At 43.1% G+C, this 19,128-nt stretch overlaps 1 protein-coding gene and 1 long non-coding RNA gene across 5 annotated transcripts in view; one reads left to right on the top strand and one right to left on the bottom strand.

Annotated features, from left to right (window-relative positions):
* Positions 1-562: 562 nt before the first annotated feature.
* LOC114014016 (uncharacterized) lies at positions 563-17,325 on the bottom strand. 3 transcript variants are annotated; one of them, XR_003557346.2, is made up of 4 exons: positions 14,884-17,325; positions 2,915-2,974; positions 1,679-1,901; positions 563-667 (listed from the first exon to the last, which is right to left on the bottom strand). It is a non-coding gene; the product is annotated as an uncharacterized LOC114014016 (long non-coding RNA). The 3 variants fall into 3 exon arrangements; XR_003557347.2 differs by lacking the exon at positions 14,884-17,325 and adding an exon at positions 4,606-10,377; XR_008748048.1 differs by lacking the exon at positions 2,915-2,974 and having other exon boundaries at positions 14,884-17,324.
* CDK19 (cyclin dependent kinase 19) overlaps positions 13,944-19,128 on the top strand; it is a 133,057-nt gene continuing 127,872 nt past the window's right edge. Inside the window, exon 1 of one of the 2 annotated variants that reach the window (XM_055809932.1) lies at positions 13,944-14,410. Coding sequence is in view for 1 of the 2 variants with exons in the window: in XM_055809931.1 (XP_055665906.1) it covers positions 14,283-14,410 (128 nt within the window). In the remaining variant the exon portion in view is untranslated. The remainder of the gene's footprint in view (positions 14,411-19,128) is intronic. The other variant, XM_055809931.1, reaches the window with a different exon arrangement.

The following is a 19,128-nucleotide window of genomic DNA, read 5'->3' as shown; positions in this document are numbered from 1 at the left end:
CAGCAAACTAAGCCTTGGCTAGAAAAAGTAGATAGATTCATGTCTTAATGTATGATCTTTCTTATGTCTCATCTAAATTTTTTTTAATGCTGCCTCTAAATTATTTAAATCAAAAAACTATGCTTCTTGCATGCATATGCTGGGCTTGCTAATTTTTATATTAGCAGGCTCTTTCTTTTTTCATATTAATTACAGTATAGCTTTCAGAATGACTTAAGCTTCAAATCCTCTGACTAAGAAAGATATCTGAATTTGCTATTTTCATGCAGAAATTGCCCCACAGGATAAAATGATTGGATTTGTTATAAGATTACAAAGAAGGAACCTCCTACCAGGATCAGAGTGCTGTAAAATATTTGCATTCCTAAGGCATGTAGAGTGCCTAGGTGGAGCTTTTACCAAGTATTAAGCCAATACTGAAGTCTCTGATGCTGCTTTTGGCAAGACTGTCATTCAGTTCTTATTATGTTAGGGACTTCAGTGGCTGACAGACACAGTATGGGATTATTTGCCTACCATGTGTCTGCAGGCACTGGCAAGGGCTCAAATCTGCATTACTTGCCTGCAAGTATTGGTTCTCCAGGTCAGTTGTGCATGTATGTATAGCTTTACAACTCAGTTCAGTCAGCAGGATGGTAAGTTCTGAGGACTTCACGATTCAGTTGAACTGAAAAGAAAGAGCAGACACATACAACAATATGTAAACATGCAGAAAGCATGGTGCTAAACTGCACCTGAAGGTTACAATTCAGGAAAAAATTCATCGGTTATAAAACTGGTAACATGCAATGCTGCTATAAAGCACACCCACAAAATGAATATGCACACGGAAGAATCAAGGCAGGTAAGCACCTTTACCCATGTTACTGCAATCTTAATGATTAGAAAAATATAATAATTTTATATGTTATAAATTTATGCATTCAATATATATTTGCATATAGTAATGACTTCTGGGGAGGTTTTTCAAGGAAGAAATTTTTTAGGTTAGGAGCATAATTTAGAAATATATTGTGTAACACATACAATGTTGGGACTGAAGGATTTTAATATCAGAAGTTATCTGTTTATTCTGCTGTTCCATTTGGTTTCAAGTTGTACCCTTTCGAATGCCACAGAAGGGCATTCAGGAGACCTGGCTACAGTTGGAGACTATTAGCACCCCTCTCATAGCACCGGAACAACATAAAGCACTTTACAGCCTGTCCCTCCCAGCTATGTTGCAGCTTCATTTGGCCCTGCTCAGCAGTTATCTTGGTGTTCCTTTTGCTGCATTAGGCTAATAAAGGCCTCCCAGAACTACTTAAAAATTGCATTATTTTACATTGCAGTATCGTTAGTTAAGATTAAATTAAAATTGTCTTGTGAGATGCCAGATAAAGAAAATATGTAGATAAAGATAAGAGAAGAGAACTCATCTTGTTTAATGCTTATATATTGGCTCAGGATGCTACACAACTTCCTGCTGTGGATTACGATAAAGTAACTTCCTGTATTAGAGTTAAGTTTATAGGAATATCACATCAGTGAAAAAAACCCCCCACCTTTAGAATGCTATAAATATGTTTGTACAACAGGGTTACCAGGTTAGCAGTGTTGATTTACAAATCAAAATAGCAAGTCTAGTACACAAGGCTGTGTGCAGTCAAGGTTTTAGCATGGTTTAGATCTGTTTTACCGGTTTAGCCATCAGCCAGGCAGTGGACTGCCGTCTCCTTCCCTACATAGGTGGAACAGTTGAAGATACAACATCTCGTTGCTTGTCACCATCCAGCAGCAGGTTACTGTTCCCACATGTGTTGTGCAGGTGCTCCTTTAGCTCATTCCCTTGGACACTTCACTGGAGGTTGTTCGTCAGCCTTGCTGGCACTGAGGGACCCATTTGGGGGCAGGTGGCAGAACTGTGAGTAGAAAAACAAAAGGGTCTTTGCAAAAGGTCAGTGACCATTTGCAGACTTAATCTGTGATTATGGTCTAAATGCATAGTAATTTAGATATAACAAACAGATAATAGTTTTAAGTCAATATAAGAGAAACTGCACAGAAAATTTGAACTTCTTTAGTTAATATCACATGAATTAAGACCATATAGCTTCTATATGTAGGAAAGAGCTCCTGAAGAGGATTTTATGGGATCTGGCCTGCTGAAAGCTCTGCAGTGGTCATGGCACAGCACTTTGATGTGCTTTTTATACATGAGCTAGGAAATCAAATTCCTTATAATCTGGGGCTTTCCTCCATCTTTTATCTTTAATTTCAATATTGTTTCTCATAAAGATGTGCAGAACTTCTCTATTGTCTCCTTTCTCTGTGAAAATGTATCACCTGCTGTGCTGCCTGACCAATACAAGCTATAGTCACTGCATATTGTTTGCTCATCAATATTTACGAAATTTACTCCTTTATTTTCAGTTAATCCAGAATTGGCATAACCACTGGATTGCTTTCAGGCGTTAAGTTCTTCTTAAACATCTTTTTGACACTAGATGGCTTTTCGTACCATTTCAGTGACCTGACATACTTTCAATGTGAAATCTGAATTATTGACAGACAGAAATAAATTCATTTGTAATGCCACCGAGTTCAGCTCATGCCTTTGTCTTCCTTCCATTGAAGTCATATCAAGGTGAATTTGATGTCTGACTTCTCCACACCCCTCCACTCCCCACCCCCAACTTTTAACGTGCTCTAGGAGGGATAAAGATGACATGCAATATGAATATTTAAGTGATATCAAGGAAAAGAGATTACACACAAAAGAAAGCATGCAATTTTAGAACGGGTATCATATTACCTGCACTATGTCAAAACCAGTTCTTTTTGTATCTGAATTTAAGTCAGATACAGTCTAGAATGTTGTAAATGTGAAAAAAAGAATGCACTTAATAAAGGCAGAAAATACACTCATACATACACAGCATATGATTCTCATCTGTGGATGTTCAAGTAGAAGATCTTTAATATGCAGGAAGTCCTAAAGGTAGTGAAAATCTTTCATTCAGTAGGGTTGTATAGTATGGACCTATGAATACTTTTTTCTTTTTTTTTTTTTAAATATACAAATCACCACCACCACCACCACCACCACCACCCAGGTTCTGATAATGAATTACAATTTTGTATGTTTGGGAAATGAGGCCTAACCACAGGAGCAAAGACATTTAATATAGAGTCATGTTCCAGCTCCTGACATGTGATCCCAGTGTCTACTAATTTCTGTATTAATCCCAACAGATCAAAACAACTGTAGTTTTTCTGCTGTGATGCCACTAAATGGCTTTGGAGATTTCCCTTGAATGTTGTAAATGGTAAGGAAAATCCTGAGATCGGTATTTTGCATATTGTCCAGATGTTCCTTTCTCAAACCTTACTTATAAACTCCTGGGAATTGTATCTATTATATTGTCAAAGGGAATTTCTCTGTGATTGTAAGCCTCAGGAAATAGGGCTTAGGTGATGTGCTCTTTGCCTACCCATCTTGCCAGACTCTCTCCAATAACTGTTGAACCCATAAGTTCATTTCAGTTACATGTGATGCAGAAATAGAAAACTTCAGACTATGAGATTCCTCCAAGTTTCATAAAACATAACATCTTAGTAAAGAAAAGACTACTTCCTTCAAATTGTTACCATGACCGAAAGGCTGCTGCCTGAACTCAAAGTTTATTCATCGTGTTTAGTTTGCTGGCAGCCAGCACACGCCTAACTCAAAAGCAGCCACATCCCCTTGGTTCTCACCCAGCTGGTAGCTGGGAGGCAGGAGGAGGGAGCTGTGGACACTGGGGGAAGGGAAGATTGATGATGGGCAGGGAGCCTGAGCTGTGGACACTGGGAAGGAGGAAGAATGGGATGCGGATCCAAAAAAGCCAGGGCTTCACTTCTGCCACTCCTTAACTGCACAGCTTGATCTCTACCTGGGAATGACTTCAATCAAAGCAACACATCATAATTAGGCAGACCGAAGTGAGCTCAGCACCTAAAATGGATTCTTAGTCTTATCAGCACAAAGTCACCATTTAAACAAATTTTCTTTATTTTGGTTTATCTTCTTTTCTGGAAGCATCCACTTCACTACATACAGTGTTCAGGGTTTCACTACTGATAACAGTTTGGTAATCTGCTGCTAGTCTACTGCTATTTTTTTGTTACCATTGATATCACAATTATTTCTATTTCAAGCATGCTTACTTCTACAAGCATGCTAAAGTTACAGCTCCTTGTGTTTCATCTTATACCAAATAATCCATTGCAAGTGATGGACCCAATAGGTTATATGAAGCAAGTTTTGTTTACACTAGCAACTATCACTTTGCAATAGTAAAATAATAACAATAAATAATGGTTAATACTCAGTGTCCAAAGTTACCAATTAGATTTGAGATGGTCCTATTAAGAATGTCTAAATATTACTGTTCCTACTTCACGGACACAAGAACTGAAACACCTATGATGTAGTTTTTCTAATGGTAACAATGAAGTTTAGAACAGACTCTGAGGTAAACATGGTTCCATTAAATTCCTATTGGAGCTCCATTTGATTTAGAGTGAATTTCACTCCCTAAAATTTAAGTCTCCTTACTCTGAGATAAAAAACAAAAAAACCACCTCTTCATGTTTTTTGCCTTCAGACAGTCCTGAAGAGCTCAGGCACCCATAGAATCCAAATTCCTGCAGTTCCTCAGAAGTCACAGGGTTAGTGGAGGAGCCTGCTTTGCCATAGGTTTACCCAATGGTAAGAAAACTTCATTCAGAGGAAGATTGTGGTTTGGCAGTCATGATATCAGACTGTGGCTATGCAGAATCATACACAACAGTTTCAGTCTGAGGAAGATGAGAGATGCAAGCTCAAATTAATGCGACATCGTACCAAGGAGAGGGCAAACTATAAAATGGCATTATAGGCTGTTGGTAAGCATTCTGCTGGAGGGTAGAGCTGGGTTCAAGGTGACAGGGTAATTCTGGCTTTGGGAGCTTCAGTTTGTTTTTACTGACAGCTGGACATACAGAATGTGCAGGAACTGTATTTGCACTCCCTGCTATTTGTCATATGCTGTAGCCCTTGCAGAAGCCACACACAAGCTTAATGGAGTTTAAGAGCTATAGGTTGCCTATGCCTGCATTAGAGAAGCAGCAGCACATTTTATTTGGTTGGTTCACGCTGCAGGAACTGCTATTAGTTTGTTAAACTTTCTGAGATCCATACTGCCTTCTTGCTGACAACAGTAGATGGGAAAGAGAAAACGAACTGTGACTTCTTCCACCCAGTCCTAACAATAGGCATCTGGTAGTTCCCACACAGGGAGTAAAAGACGAGAGCCATGGCAAAACAAGTAGCCCAGTAAGATGCATCCCAACTCCTTCTCATTCTTTCCTCAGAGTTTTCCTATGGGTTGGTGGGCTGACCCTTGCCAGCAGCTGAACGCTCACCCAGCTGCTCACTTACTCCACCCAGAAATGGGATGGGGGAGAGAACTGAAAGGGCAAAAGGGAGAAAAATGCATGGGTCAAGATAAAGAGTTTCATAAGTCAAGGAAAGAAAAAAAAAAAGGGGGAAGAAAAAGAAACAAGTGATGGAAAGGCACTCACTCACCACCTCCCGCAAGAAGACTGATGCCCAGCCAGTCTGCAAGCCACAGCAGCTTTGCAAAACCTCCCCCCTGCCCCAAATTGTATCACTGAGCATGATGTTATACAGCACGCAGTAGCTCTTTGGTCAGCTTGTGTCAGCCTACTTGCTGCAGAGGCAGAGTGAGAAACAGAGGCAGCCTTGGTACTATGCAAGCGCTGCTCAGCAACAGCTAAACCACTGGTGTGTTATCAACACTGTTTTGGTCACAAATTTAAAACACAACATAATATGGCCTGCTCTGAAGAAAATGAACCCCAACTAGACACAATATACTATCAGAGGCTACAGAACACTTTATCCTTCAAAGAAACATTAACATGGCAGTTGAAAGTACTTCAGCTTAGGTGCACTGATTTAATACTTTTGATTGCCTTAATTTTGCTGAATGTCTGTGTGTAAAATTGGAGTGAGGGTAAGACAGAAGCTAGTGATAAGAAGTCTTACTCATCAGCAAGGACATTGACGTTCTGTAGTAAGAGCAGTAATTGTCTATGGATGCACCACCCCCACAGTTCCCTTGCATCAACTCTTGTTTCTGCATCTTCTGTGAGGCCAAAGTCACAGTCACCTTCTTGATACTTCGTCCAGCCAGAAGCACTGTAGAGGTTTGACAGTAAAATTTTTGAGGTCTGGTGGCAAGGGTTTGAAAAGTGTTTTTTTACAACAGTCAGTGTTCTGTGTCTTCTACATATGGTATTAACAGTAGGTGTTAGTCTCAGATTATTCTCTTTTCTGAATTGCACTGTCAAGATCATAGACTGAAGTATAAAAAAATTTTGGTCAGTCCTTTTTTTCAGGCTGACTGAAATTTGACTGACTGCAAACTGTTTACTGGTTGATGGACATAGCTAGTAAAGCTAACTGATAGTTTCAGTACTGTTTTAATCTGAAAGATTTCCTAAAGATGGGGAAGTATTCTGCCTTGCATTACAGATAGAAAATCTGGTCCCCAAAGAAATAAAACCTTGCAGGACAATGGAACTCGTGGTTCCTGCTTGCATTCGACCATCTGGCTTTCCTTTAAAATTCAGAGTTGCTCAACTTCTTCAGTGTTGTGAGCCAGCAGCTGATGCTGTCATTTCCTATTTGGCTGTAAATACAGTTCGGGAATCTAGATAATTTAGGATTTTGCCACTGAGGCATGGATGGAGTTAGGAAATAATAAAATTAGGGTGGAAATAAGAAAAGCAGAAATTCAGTAACATATCGAGGCTCTCAGTGTAGGAGTTCTTAGGTTTTCCTGAATCTAATTCCACTGTAGTTTCACAAAGCTCAAAAACATTCACAGGTAGGAGGGATCCAGCTCTTGGTTCACTCATTTATTTTGTTAGCACATCTCCTCAGATTCTAACAAATTGTGTTCTAGATAATTCCCGAGCTGGAATTTTCCTCTGGACCATAGTACGCAATGGCCACAAATGACACAGTATTAATTAAATATGCCTTTTGGCTCAATCTATTTTATTAACATCACTCTCCCAATCATTTGTTTTCCCAGCTAACAAACCCAAATGTATTTAGTCTCTCCTTATAGCATCACAAGAACGGCTGTAGTAGATGAGACCAGAGGCCCATCTAGCACACAATGAAAGAGTATATGAAAAGGGCAAGCAGACAGCAATAACCCCTTCTGTATGCCAGCTTCCAGTAACCTGAGTCCTGCAGACTTGCTAAAACAGAGGCAGCATTTTGTATTTAAAAGCTGCTAATGTATTCGTATCCCATGATTTTGCCATTTCATATTTCTGAGTTTTAGTTATCCAGGGTTGAATGTTACTGTAATCCTACTATATGGATTTTGAGATGGGGTTACTAGAACTGAAAGCAATACGCAAGTAGTGCATCACAGTTATATGCAGTACTAAAAATGTTTTTATACTATGTTCTGTTTTCTTACCCTTTCCCTAAAAAAGTTTACCTTTCTTGTGCTACTAGCTACTTCTGAGCGCTGAATCTTTGTTCAGAAAACTGCTCCACACTGACTTCAAGACTTGTCCTGACTGGTACTAGCTTTTAGAGTTCACTGTGATGTCTGTATATTTCTACCACTATTGGCATTACAGTGCACTTTGGAATACTGCTTTTCAATTACCACTACTCACACAGTGTCATGGAAGCCTCTTGCAGTACTTTTCAATCAGCTTTAGATCTTAATTAATAGATACGTTCCTCAAATGTTGTCATATCACCATTCATTCCTTTTCCCAGTTCACTTATGAATTGTGAACAGCTCAGCTTTAAGCACAAACTCTCCTTAAGTAAGAACCCTTCTGTCATGAAAATTCATGGTTTACTTCTGTCTTTTGGGTTCTGTCTTTCAGTGGGTTAGTCCATGAAATGAGGCTCATTCTTATGTCATGTAGAATAACAGAGTCATAGAAAAATAGGGCTGGAAAGAAAACCAAGAAATCTAATTTCTAGCCACTCTCCTCATCCTGTTAACGTTACCTTAACTACAAAATTTCTGACCGAGGTTTACCTAACCTTTTCTTAGAAATATCCAATGACTTTAATTTTAGCCTAACAATCACACATTACCTCCAAACAATTTCATTATATAACTGTCTTTATTACTCAGAGGTTTTCTTCTATATAAATTTTGCTTGGTACAGCTGAAGTTTGTTATGTCTCCTATCCAAAGATGACTTCTTAAAGCCCTTTTGAACATTTGCTGTTGAAAACACTTGTAATAGGGCATCGCAATCTATTTGGCTAGGAGGAACACCGAAGTACGTAGTTATATATATGTAATAAATTACATATGTTCTATAGACTTGTCATGAAATACTGTTCTATAGCCATAGGTTTTCTTTAGGATGGATTCCGCCAGTACAGTGGTATAAAACCTATTATATCCAATGGAAAAAGTTGAAAACATAACAGTAGAACTTGATACAGTTCAGGTTATCTGTTTAGTCTGTTTCTTATGTGGGAATGGATTTAACTTCAGAAAGCTATCAGACAGTGCAGGTTTGCTGTATTCTCTTTTATATGCTTCAAAGATAATTAAAGCAACATCTTTCCTTTTTCATTACATGCCACTGTCTTTCCCATTTCATGGATAAAGATCAGTGGATTCTACAGGGAAGTTTACAATATATTTAGATTCCGAAAACTTTAATGACTGGCAAGGAAATAGAGTAGGTGGAATATGGTGGTGCTGGACTGAGGATGCCAACAATGCAGGTAGACTGAAACCATGTATACTGACAAACCCAAGGAAACTCAGTTACACTGATTGTGCAGCTCCAAAATATGAAATTTTGGGCTGCTATATTCAGAATTAGAGTTTATGCTTTCTCCATAATGGGCAACTTCTACGTTTTTAGGATTCATGGCTTTCCCTAAATCTCTGCCTTGGGGTTATTGGCTGGCCCTCTAAACCAGCTGTCATGCTGATACTCAAATGTGATACACAATGACATTAGTTAATTGTATCCTCTGGCTTTTTGGTTTTTTTTTATGACAAACTGAAGCAAGCCTGCTATACTGCGTGCTGTACCCCAAATGAAATAAGCACACACATCTTGCTTCACAATTCACAGGGAACAAGTGGATATGCTAAGAAAGACATAAATGTGGTTACACTAGTTGGCCAGAGATAAGGTTGAGTCATAGTTGTGCAACGATGAACTGTGGCACACTGTGCACTGCAGAATTATTTCACTCTTCCTTTGCTGTCTCCCACTGTTTTTTAGTTGCTGAACATTGAATTCCCTTGCTTCTGTCAGGTAACCGTTCAATCTTGCCCATCTGTAAGGAGAAGGTAAGGAACAGCTTTCATGATTTTGTGAGGGTTTTCTATTTCTCCGGAAAAAAACATGGTGAAAAGCAGTACAGCCTATTTTGAGACCAGGTTTTTGGATTACACTCAAGAAAAGAAGCACAAGGTTTCTATTTTAGTACTATGGGGATTATAGTACTATAAAAATGAATTAAAAAACACCCAGAGCTAGCCAAACAATTATACCATGAGACCAGAAGTCAGGACTCCCATCTTCCATTCCAAGCATGCTCTCTAGATTTACTGTAAAATTTTGATAGAGCCTCTTAGTTATGTACTTTATTTTCTAAACCTATAAAATAACGTTAATAGTTCTATTATAGGTGTTTAGAAGTTAATTGACATAAAAGATTCCCAAAGTCAGAGTTTTACTGGGAATGATAATGTATGAACTTACAGCTAGTTGAAGACTTTCTAATCTATATTTATTAGAAATCCTCTGACATGCTGTCCTACTTTCATTAGGCTCTTCACACTCTCACGCTAACATGTCCCAAATTTGCAAGTGTATTTCTACATTTTTTGGAATAGAACTGTTAGTTTATCTCTGCTTCTGTAGAGATGATAATACAGTTCATGTGAGACCTCTGTTCATTCTGAACTTTCTCTGCTCTTACTCTTCAGACTTCTGAGATGCATCCTTCCACTCTTTAAGTGAAACAACATCAGCTTAAATGTGACTGACAAGTAAACATTGTTTGTCTATGTTTGTTAATGCCCCGCTCAAGATCTACAGGAAAAATGCTGTCTTGATCCCTGAGAATCCAAAATTTCCCTCTGGATTAACAAGTAAAAGCTTGCAAAGACAGTAAGTTAAGAAAAGGTGCAACTACTTCCAGATGTGGCCTAGAAAAATTAAAAATAAACACCACATATTTTTTGGTCTCACTAATACACAAAGAGAGAGCTGTAAGAGATTGCCTATGACAGAAAATGCAACTTTCCAAGCCAGGGAATGAAGTTAAGAAAATAAACCAGTGTATTTTATGCGCAAGGCAATCTGCAAAGGAGAAGAATAGTCTGTATGTGTCACTTCCTTGACGTTGAAGTGTTAAAAGACCAAATTCTTCCTTTTTATGTTAGAAATTAACGTCTTACTTGTCTTGGATAATTGCTTAGGGAACTGGTAAGAATACTCAGTTCTTCAACTTTCAGTCTTTCTTGACACACCTTTCCAACAGTCTGGGCACTTATTTAACCACGTGACTTGAGATTTGGAGGAAATGGTGATTTTAACAAGCAACAACCTGGCATCTTCAGTTAGGCTGGCAGGCTGAAAAAAATAATGCTTGCAATCTGCAAGCCTGCCATTTTCTATTTTCTTTGGTGGGGCTACTCAGACCTTCTGCATCAGCAAAATTAGAGAATGATAAGGCATTACATATTAAAAAAGTTAGTCATCTCTCTTCTGACTAGAAAGGAATAATGCCATGAATAAAAACCTTTCAAAAATGTTAATGTTATTAAATCCATACTACTAGTATCACAACCATTCTACTAACATGCAAGAGCAATGGAAATGTCACAGTACCGTTCTGCCTCTTGGCCTGTTTGCCAGCTCAAAGACTCATCTCTGCTCTGCAATGGCCTCCTGCCGCTGTTCCTCCTCAGGGAACCACCTGCAGAGATGTTCTCCAGCAGGCCTGACAGCATGCCCACATAAACCATTGTCTCCACCTTTATGAACTTGAAGTGGAATTCTGCCATGTGCTCCAATCTCAAGAAGAAACAAACATGCCCATTTCCATCTTTTAACCATGAATCAGTAAAACTGTTGCATCAAATGAGAAGGTAGCTTCATTCTTAACCAGCCTCTGAGCTGGCCTACACTTGGAGCTGCCTAGTTGAATCTGTGCTTTTAATGGCTTTTAAATGGCCAACATAACGGTTCAGAAACTAGCAGAAAGGCTGTGTCACCAGAGAAGGAACAAGGGTGTAGATCACGTTCTGCATTTTCCATAACCAGCTTTGTACTAGTCCAGCTTCTACTGGAGGGGCTCGTGAGGGGAATGAGAAGAGCACAGTTTGTTTAGTCCAGCAAAATAAAAGCTGTGTAGGGGTGAGATTGCTGTCTATAAATACTTTTGGCAGTGGATACACACAGGGGAGCAGGAAGGGCTACTTCAGAACAGTATTTGCATGGGAAGAAAAGATGGATATGGACTGGTCACAGGGAAATGTAGGTTTGAAATTTTAAAAAGTCTGCCAGCTGCTTAGAGAGGTTTCTCTCAGACAGCCTCCCAGTAAGCTGCAGCAAGGGCCAAAACATTTACTAGCAAAGCATGAACAGTTTATGGAAGAAAGGATAAAATGGCTGCTTGCAATACTAGGGAGCTGGGTACAGTAGAAGGGAATTAAGCTGCCTTGGCTTACAAATGCCAACCTAGCCAGGCTTCTGTAATAGGGAATGCCATTAACCCTCTCACCAGCGCTGTGGACATACAATGAATTATAGTAAAAGACAGTCTTGTCATTACATGGTAGAATAAAAACTGTAGAAAACAAAAGCTTTGGTAATGAAAATGAGCAGTAACAGCTTTTTTTTTTTTTTTTTTTTTTTTTTTTTTTTTGTCGAAGAAAGCAACGGGAATTCCTTGTAGCATTTATTGTTACCAACAGCAAGATAATCCTTATTCCTAGTGTCTTTAAGACTGAATGAATGTATCTGGGTGGCATTATTTCCAACAGCTACATGCTTCCCTTCTAAGTCTGTGTCCCTTTCTTTCAGTGTTGGCTTTGATTACTAGGTGACCAAAGATGTGAACGCTTTGCAACATTTAAACAGCTCTAATTTTAGCAAATGTCTTTAATGTTGACACTGAAAGATCAATGGTCCCCTCTCTCCTGTGTTTAGGAAATTTGCCAGCTCATGATTGGTTCAGAAAGATCTGTATCTGCAACTGTAGAGAAAAGCACTTACAGTTCTCTGGAAAATATTACTTTGGTAAAGGAGTGATGAAGTTTTCTGAGAATTTCGCTTGCTAGCTACCTGGCACAAGGGAAATTCTGAATCATCTATTGCCTTCGGGAAGAAATAATCACTTCAGAATGGTTATACTCCTTCTGCTGTTGCTTCAGAAACAAACTTCTGGTTAGGACCTCATAACTTAGCTACGTGCTAATCATATATAGCCCCATACCTTATAGTGCAGTTGACCCTTCACTTTGTCAGCAGTGACAGCTTCACATCAGCTGATCTGCCCCTCCCATCCAGTGTGTTAGGTGGTGCAAAAACCTTCCATTTCGGTAACTAATGCTGGCTGGGCAGGTGATGAACCCAGATGGTTTCTGTACATGGACATCCTCCATTTTTACTCTTCCCTTCTCTAATTTCACTCTGTTTCATTCACTTGCTACTGACTGTTATAAACTAAGCTTCAATATGCAAGGTGGAGTTTATTACCTGCTTGTATGACAGGAGATATATATAAATATATATATATATATATATATATATGGTTAGCTCTGCTTGGTGCTTCCATAATGCAAGTATGCTTATGGAGAATGATGTTTCTCACAAAATCGCCGAATGAGAGATAGACATCATCTTAAAAGGCCTAAATACTTCTGTGATCTCAAAATACGTAGCATGAAACCTGAACGTGCAAGTAGCACCACTGTTGTCTAAAATTCTCTGTGCTTGGGGCTGAAGGGGATTTGCTTTGCTACGATACCGGATCAGAAAGCCTCATGGGTTCGTATCTGAATGCAAAGGCTGTAACCTCCCCTGCGGTTCCCACTCCGAACAAGCGGTTTATTCTGCAGCGCGCGGCCACGTCGAGCCACCTGCTGCGGATCCGCGCTCCCCACGCGGGTCGCCCCCCCCCCCCCAGCTTCCCACGCCTCCGCCCCTTCCCCGCCCGGCCCAGCGGCCGCGGCCCCGCCGGCCCGGCACACCCGCGGCCCAGAGGCGGCCGAGGCCTCCGCGCTGCTGCCGAGCCCTTCGCGCTGGGCGGGCCCGGGCCCGGGCCCCAGCGCCGCCGGCACGGGACGCGACCCAACGGCCGCTCCTGCGCGCCGCTTGTCACCGGGCCGAGCGAACCGCCGCTCCCGGAGCCGCGCTCCCGCCCTTCAGGAGAGCAGCGGCTCCTCCGCAACGCCGTAACCCCAGCGCGCTCCGGCCGCTGCCTCGAAACAGTCCCCGGGCCCTGCCCCCGCCCCTGTCGGCGTCGGGCGGGGCTGCTGCGACGTCCCCCCACGCGGCCGCCCGGAGACCGCCGGCGGCGACTCGCGGCCGAGCCACCGCGGGGGCGGGGCGAGGCCGGCCAATCAGAGGGCAGAATCCAGCAGGGAGGCGGGGTCGGGCCTTGAGTGGCAGCTCGCGAGATAAACAAGTTGCCGCACTATTCGGCACCCTGCCGTCCGGTGCGCGCTGTGAGGCGCGGCGGGCGCCCGCTCTCCCTTCCCACCACGAGCGGCGCCGAGCCCGGCCGCGCTGGCCGCTCCCGTCTCCGCCCGCAATGTGAGGAGTCAGCAAGTTCCCAGCGGCAGCTGAAACGCTCGGTGTCTCCGGGGAGCGGAGTGCGCCGACGCCGCCTGGCTGGGGCGGCCCGGGGCACGCCGGGAGCTGTAGTTCTGCCGCCAGCGCGTCCCGCCCGCCGCACCGGGGCCGGCGCCCGCAGCCGCACTACGACTCCCGGCATCCCCCGCGCCGCGCCGCGAGGAGCCCAGTTGAAGCGGGTGGCGGCGGAGCGCACCCCCTCCCCCGCCAAAAAGCCCCAAACCAAAACAAAAACAAACCGCCGCCCCGGCCCCCCGCCCGCCCGCCGAGCCCCGGAAATGGCGGCGCCGGGAGGGGGCTCCGCCAGCCGCGGGTGCTGATCCGGCCGCCGCGTCCCCTGCCCGTCCCTCCCCGCCCATGGGCAAGACATGGACTACGAGTTCAAGTCGAAGCTGGCGGCCGAGCGCGAGCGGGTGGAGGACCTGTTCGAGTACGAGGGCTGCAAAGTGGGCAGAGGCACCTACGGGCACGTCTACAAGGCCCGCCGCAAGGACGGGTAAGGGCCGCGCCGCCGGCGGGGCCGCCTCCCCTCCCCCCGCGCCCCCCCGCGCCGCCGCCTCCGCTCCGCTCCCCGGAAAGTTTCTGGCAGCGCCCGGGGCCCGGAGCTGGGAGGCCGCACGGGCAGCCCCGGCCCTGCGCCCGGAGCGGGCCCCGGCGCCCCGGCCCCGCGGCGGGGGCGGCCCACGGCCCTGCGGCGCCGTGCCCGTGCGGCCGCGCGTCGGTGCCCGGCCGTCCGCCGAGCCCTGGCGTCGCCTGAGGGGCGGGCGGGCCCGCCTCTGCCCGGCGGCTGCGCCCGCCGCAGCCCTCCGCCCGTGTCCCCCGCCCCGGCGGCCGCGGGACGCGGCAGCACTCCCGCCGGCGGTGGCCGAGGCTGCGGTACCGCGTCCCGCTCTGTCCCCCCGCCGGCGGCCCGGCGGGCCGGGGTGCTGTGTCAGCAGGCAGTGCCGCTGGGATCGCCAGCTTGCATACCGGGTTTCGGGTCATCGCTTTCGTCTGCTCTGCCACCGCGTTCGTGCTGTGACATCCCGCTCTGAGAACTTGCAGGGGGCTGGAAAAGGAGCAAGTTTGATGCGAGGAGCACCTGGCCACCGGCTGCCCCGCCCCGGGCTGCCCGGGGAGACCCCGGGGAGCGTGTGGGCCCTGGCCCGGCCCCGGGTACCCTGCAGCGCCCAGCGCCGCGCAGGCTCGGCCCGGCGGCCCCTTGCAGGCAGAGCTGGTGGCTTCGGCTGGTACCCGCACACAGGTGTGCCTCCACCGGTGCCTGTTTCCCGTGCGAGAGCACGATACCTGTCCTCGTCTCCAAATACCTGGCTGCTGGCTAGACCCAGAGAGGGCATTTAGTTGTTACGTCCGTGTATGTTGGCTAAGCAGGGACTCCTTCTTTTCCCTTGGCGGAAGACAGCAGGCACCACGGGACAGGTGTCCTGTGGATGACATTTTCACTGTACTGTGGTTAAGAGAGTGATAGGGAGCTCTGACTGCAGTTTGGGATTGCTTGGCTGGTGTGTGGTTGGGGAAGAGGAGCAGTCGTGAGGCCTTCAGTAAGGCTTTCATGCAGGTGCAGTTTCTGAATGCAGAATCACAGAACAGTCAGGGCTGGAAGGGACCTCTGAAGATCATCTCGTCCAAACCCCTGCTAAAGCAGGTTCTCCCAGAACAGGTTGCACAGGATCATGTCCAGGCCGGTTTTGCATGTCTCTAGAGAGGGAGACTCCACAGCCTCCCTGGGCAGCCTGTCCCATAGTCTGTCACCCTCAAAGTAAAGAAGTTCTTCCTCATATTCAGATGGAACTGATACAATCTTTTTCTTTCAGAAGAGCCGTTAAGCACTTTTTCACTGTGGTGTGTGAATAGCGTACAAGTACGGACTGTGTTTACAGAAGTATTCTAAGCATACTGTGAAGTTCGATAAAATACACTTGCAAATTAGAGGTCGTGCCTTTCTACAGAAAGCCAAAATGTAATAGCTTTCCATTATGGGCAACTGAAACTTTGAAAAGACTGAATATGGAAAAAAGCAATTTTAAAAATAAAGTTCTGGAAGTGGTTAATGGAATGCTTTAGATTAATAAAGAAGGTCCACGTTTTCTTCTGTAGGAATAAATTGCATTCATGTGTGTCTTGATGATTTAAGCTCCAAGTTAAGAGGATGTAGTATCAAAGTGAATAATAACTGAAAGGTAGCACGCTAATTCAGGTGGATGATTAAATGATGGGAAATGAGCTCTGATTCTGACTAGCTTGCTCTGCAATCTTAATACTAGAGCATAGCTAACTTGAAAAGGAAATGTTAAAGCTTTTCTGGGTATTACAGCTGCCACCTAGCTCTTCTAGTATTTGTGGGTTTAGTAGTCATGTAATTTTTTTTAAAGTTTTTTTTGTATTATATATATGAGAGGATGTGGTAAGAAAAACACCCAAAATACTCCTTAAGTATTTTTTGCTGTTCTTTGCTATAGTAATCCTCAAATTACTGCTTGTAAGAACAGCATAAAAAAGGCAGTGTTTTGGGTTTACTGTTTTATGAAAAAAAAAAAAAAAAATCGTGTCTGTTTCTAACTTTCCATTGCCAATGACAGAAATGAAACAGGTAAGTTGCTGCAATAATTGCCCTGATGCTACAAAGCACCATAAAGGACATGTCTTCAAAATCCCTACGATAAAACAGTATTATAAATGCAAATGGGCAGTAAAGCAAAAGTAAACATGATAAAAAGATAGCTAATGTGTCAGAGCTGGGAATAATCAAAGGGAGACCTTGAGCTGTAAGAAGACTAACTGGTAAAAGGAAGTACTAAGTTTCAGTAGGCAGTCAGATTGGTATGTAATATAATATGTCACAAATTCAACTGTGCCATAATATACTCAGAGGTTTTACTTAATGAAGCTTGGAAACTGGGTTATTCTCCCTGGTTTTGGTTTTCCCTTTTTATGGCATTGGTGAGTTCACTCTTGGTTGCTTTTGTGTAACTTCAGGACCTTGGGTGAAAGTAAGGTGCAAACAAGTTAGAAAAAAATATTAGAAAACAACCTAAATCATTAAGTTAGGGTGATTTCTTTATGAACATATCTAGCTACAATATCTCTATGGGGTGGAGGATATTTAGCATTGGTTCTTAACTTAAAGGGGTCTTGAATGACAGAAACTTTTTCTAGTGCTGGCAACAGAAACCTTGCAGTGATGCATATTTATAGTGAGCTGATCACTGGAGGATTTTGAGTCTTGTGTAAAGGGATTCTCTTTGGCTGATCATAGAGTCTGTTTCAGTATTTCAAATTTGCAAGACATTCCTGGATAAAAAAGAAAGGTTCTGGCTACTTGATGCTTGTAGTGAATTTACATCCTCAGGAGGCTGAGGGCACTAGGAACTTCGTAGCTCTGCAGAAATTCCACTGAGAGCCTGTCACTTCATGTTTCAAAAACTTGATGTATAAACTTTATGAAATAGTAAAATATGTTTATATGGAGCTTGGGAAGCTGTTCAATAAAATACTTGTAAAAAAAGTGGTTGCATTGCTTAGGTCATAAAAGCAGTTTTTTGACAAAGTAACAGCTTAGTTCGGCTTTTTCAGCCTAGAGTAGAGTATTGTTTGGGCATGTTTCTACTGAGCCGATTAATTATTGGAAGTTATTATTTTATTATTTTTTTAAAATAGGCAGTCAGAGTTGAACAATGTTGGTGTGACATTTGCGTGCACTGCACGAACATACTTTTAAAAGTGCCGGGCACTTGCAGCTTCCGTTTATTCCAGTAGTATTTGTGTAGTCTAATGAGGTCTAGAGGTATTACTTGCATTATGCATTTAGCTAAATTAGGCATCTGGGTTTAACTTTCATTAATATTTTTGTAGTCCAGGAGGGCTAGAAAATAGGTCTTTTATATAAGCTATCCAATGGTTTCAGTGTACACAAAAACTGGACCAGTGACTTTGAGGGGGAGAAATGGAGATTCGAGCCTCATGATTGAAATTCAGTTGTCAGTGTTGAGTTTTTAGCTTTTTATGTAGCTGGAAAATCTATTACAGTTTGTGTGTGTGTGTACTACCTCCAAATGTTGTGTTGACTATTGCTAACATTTTTTGGACACTTGTTCACATTTGTGTGGTAAAACAAAGGACACAATTTTTCTGGTCATGATTAGAAAAGTGATATCATTTCATGCTTTACTTCTCCTTGTTATATTCCGTGCTGCTTTGATCACAGTTTAAGCCACTACGTTGTGCTCAGTTGTTTCACTTCCTATATCTCCTTATCATACGGGAAGCAATTTTTAGGATAAAGCAAGGGTTGGGAATTCTGTTTATTTGTTGCATATGCCTCAACTATTTCCCTTTACTCTTTGGGAAAGATCAGTCTGTCAGCCCAGGCCACTACAAAGTATTTCTGTTCCTTCACCAGGATGTCAGGAGGGTGTTTGGAACGAGTCAGCAAGCTTAAAAATATACTGCTGTTGGTTGGTCAGGAGTATGCAAGGAATAATGGGATGCACGAGTCAAGCAGAAAATAGGCCACTCCGTTCTCTGTTCTGTAGCAGCGACAGCAGATGTAACACTTCCAAAAGCTGCAATTTTCGTGTGAATAAAACCTTTCTAGTTATTGCTGCTTCTGCTTACATTTAAACAAAAAACTGACCTGCCTGCTTTCTCTCACTCTACAGCTATGGTATTTTTCTTTGACTCACTACCTGAGTTTGGGCAACAGAAGTTATTCTAACAAAATAGCTAACATTTTTTTTTTCTTTCCAAGTAACTATGTAGGTAATATTTTTAATCTGTATGTTTCAAAGCACCTTTTAAAAAGCAGGTGTGTATCTTGTTATAGAGAGAACAACAGAAATACAGAGTGATCAGCTTCCAAGACAACGGCAACAGAAGGGCCAGGAGTTGTACCCTGGGCAGCTCCTAGGCTTGCGGCCAGCTCAGGAGCTGGCGCTGCCCTGGCAGACCCTCCTGCTGTGTTGTCCTTTGGCAAGTATAAAAGGTTTGGTGCTGCCCTGTGCTGTACAATGTATCAGCTGAATGAAGCTTGTCGATTTATATGCTAATATAGTAATGTCCTTTTTTTTTTTTTTAATAAAAGGAAGTCACCATATGTAATTTATCAGATTGTTGTTAATGTATCTGTAACTTTCTAACGAGAATAGCTATGAAGTGGGCTTCCCCTTGGCTGCCAAATATGGAATTCCCTTTTGGAAGCTGGGCAACAGTGATGCA

The sequence above is a fragment of the Falco peregrinus genome, chromosome 7 (assembly GCF_023634155.1).
Source record: "Falco peregrinus isolate bFalPer1 chromosome 7, bFalPer1.pri, whole genome shotgun sequence".
NCBI lineage: Eukaryota > Metazoa > Chordata > Aves > Falconiformes > Falconidae > Falco > Falco peregrinus.
Note: the sequence above shows the minus strand (reverse complement) of the source record. Positions and strands in the feature narration are given on the sequence as shown.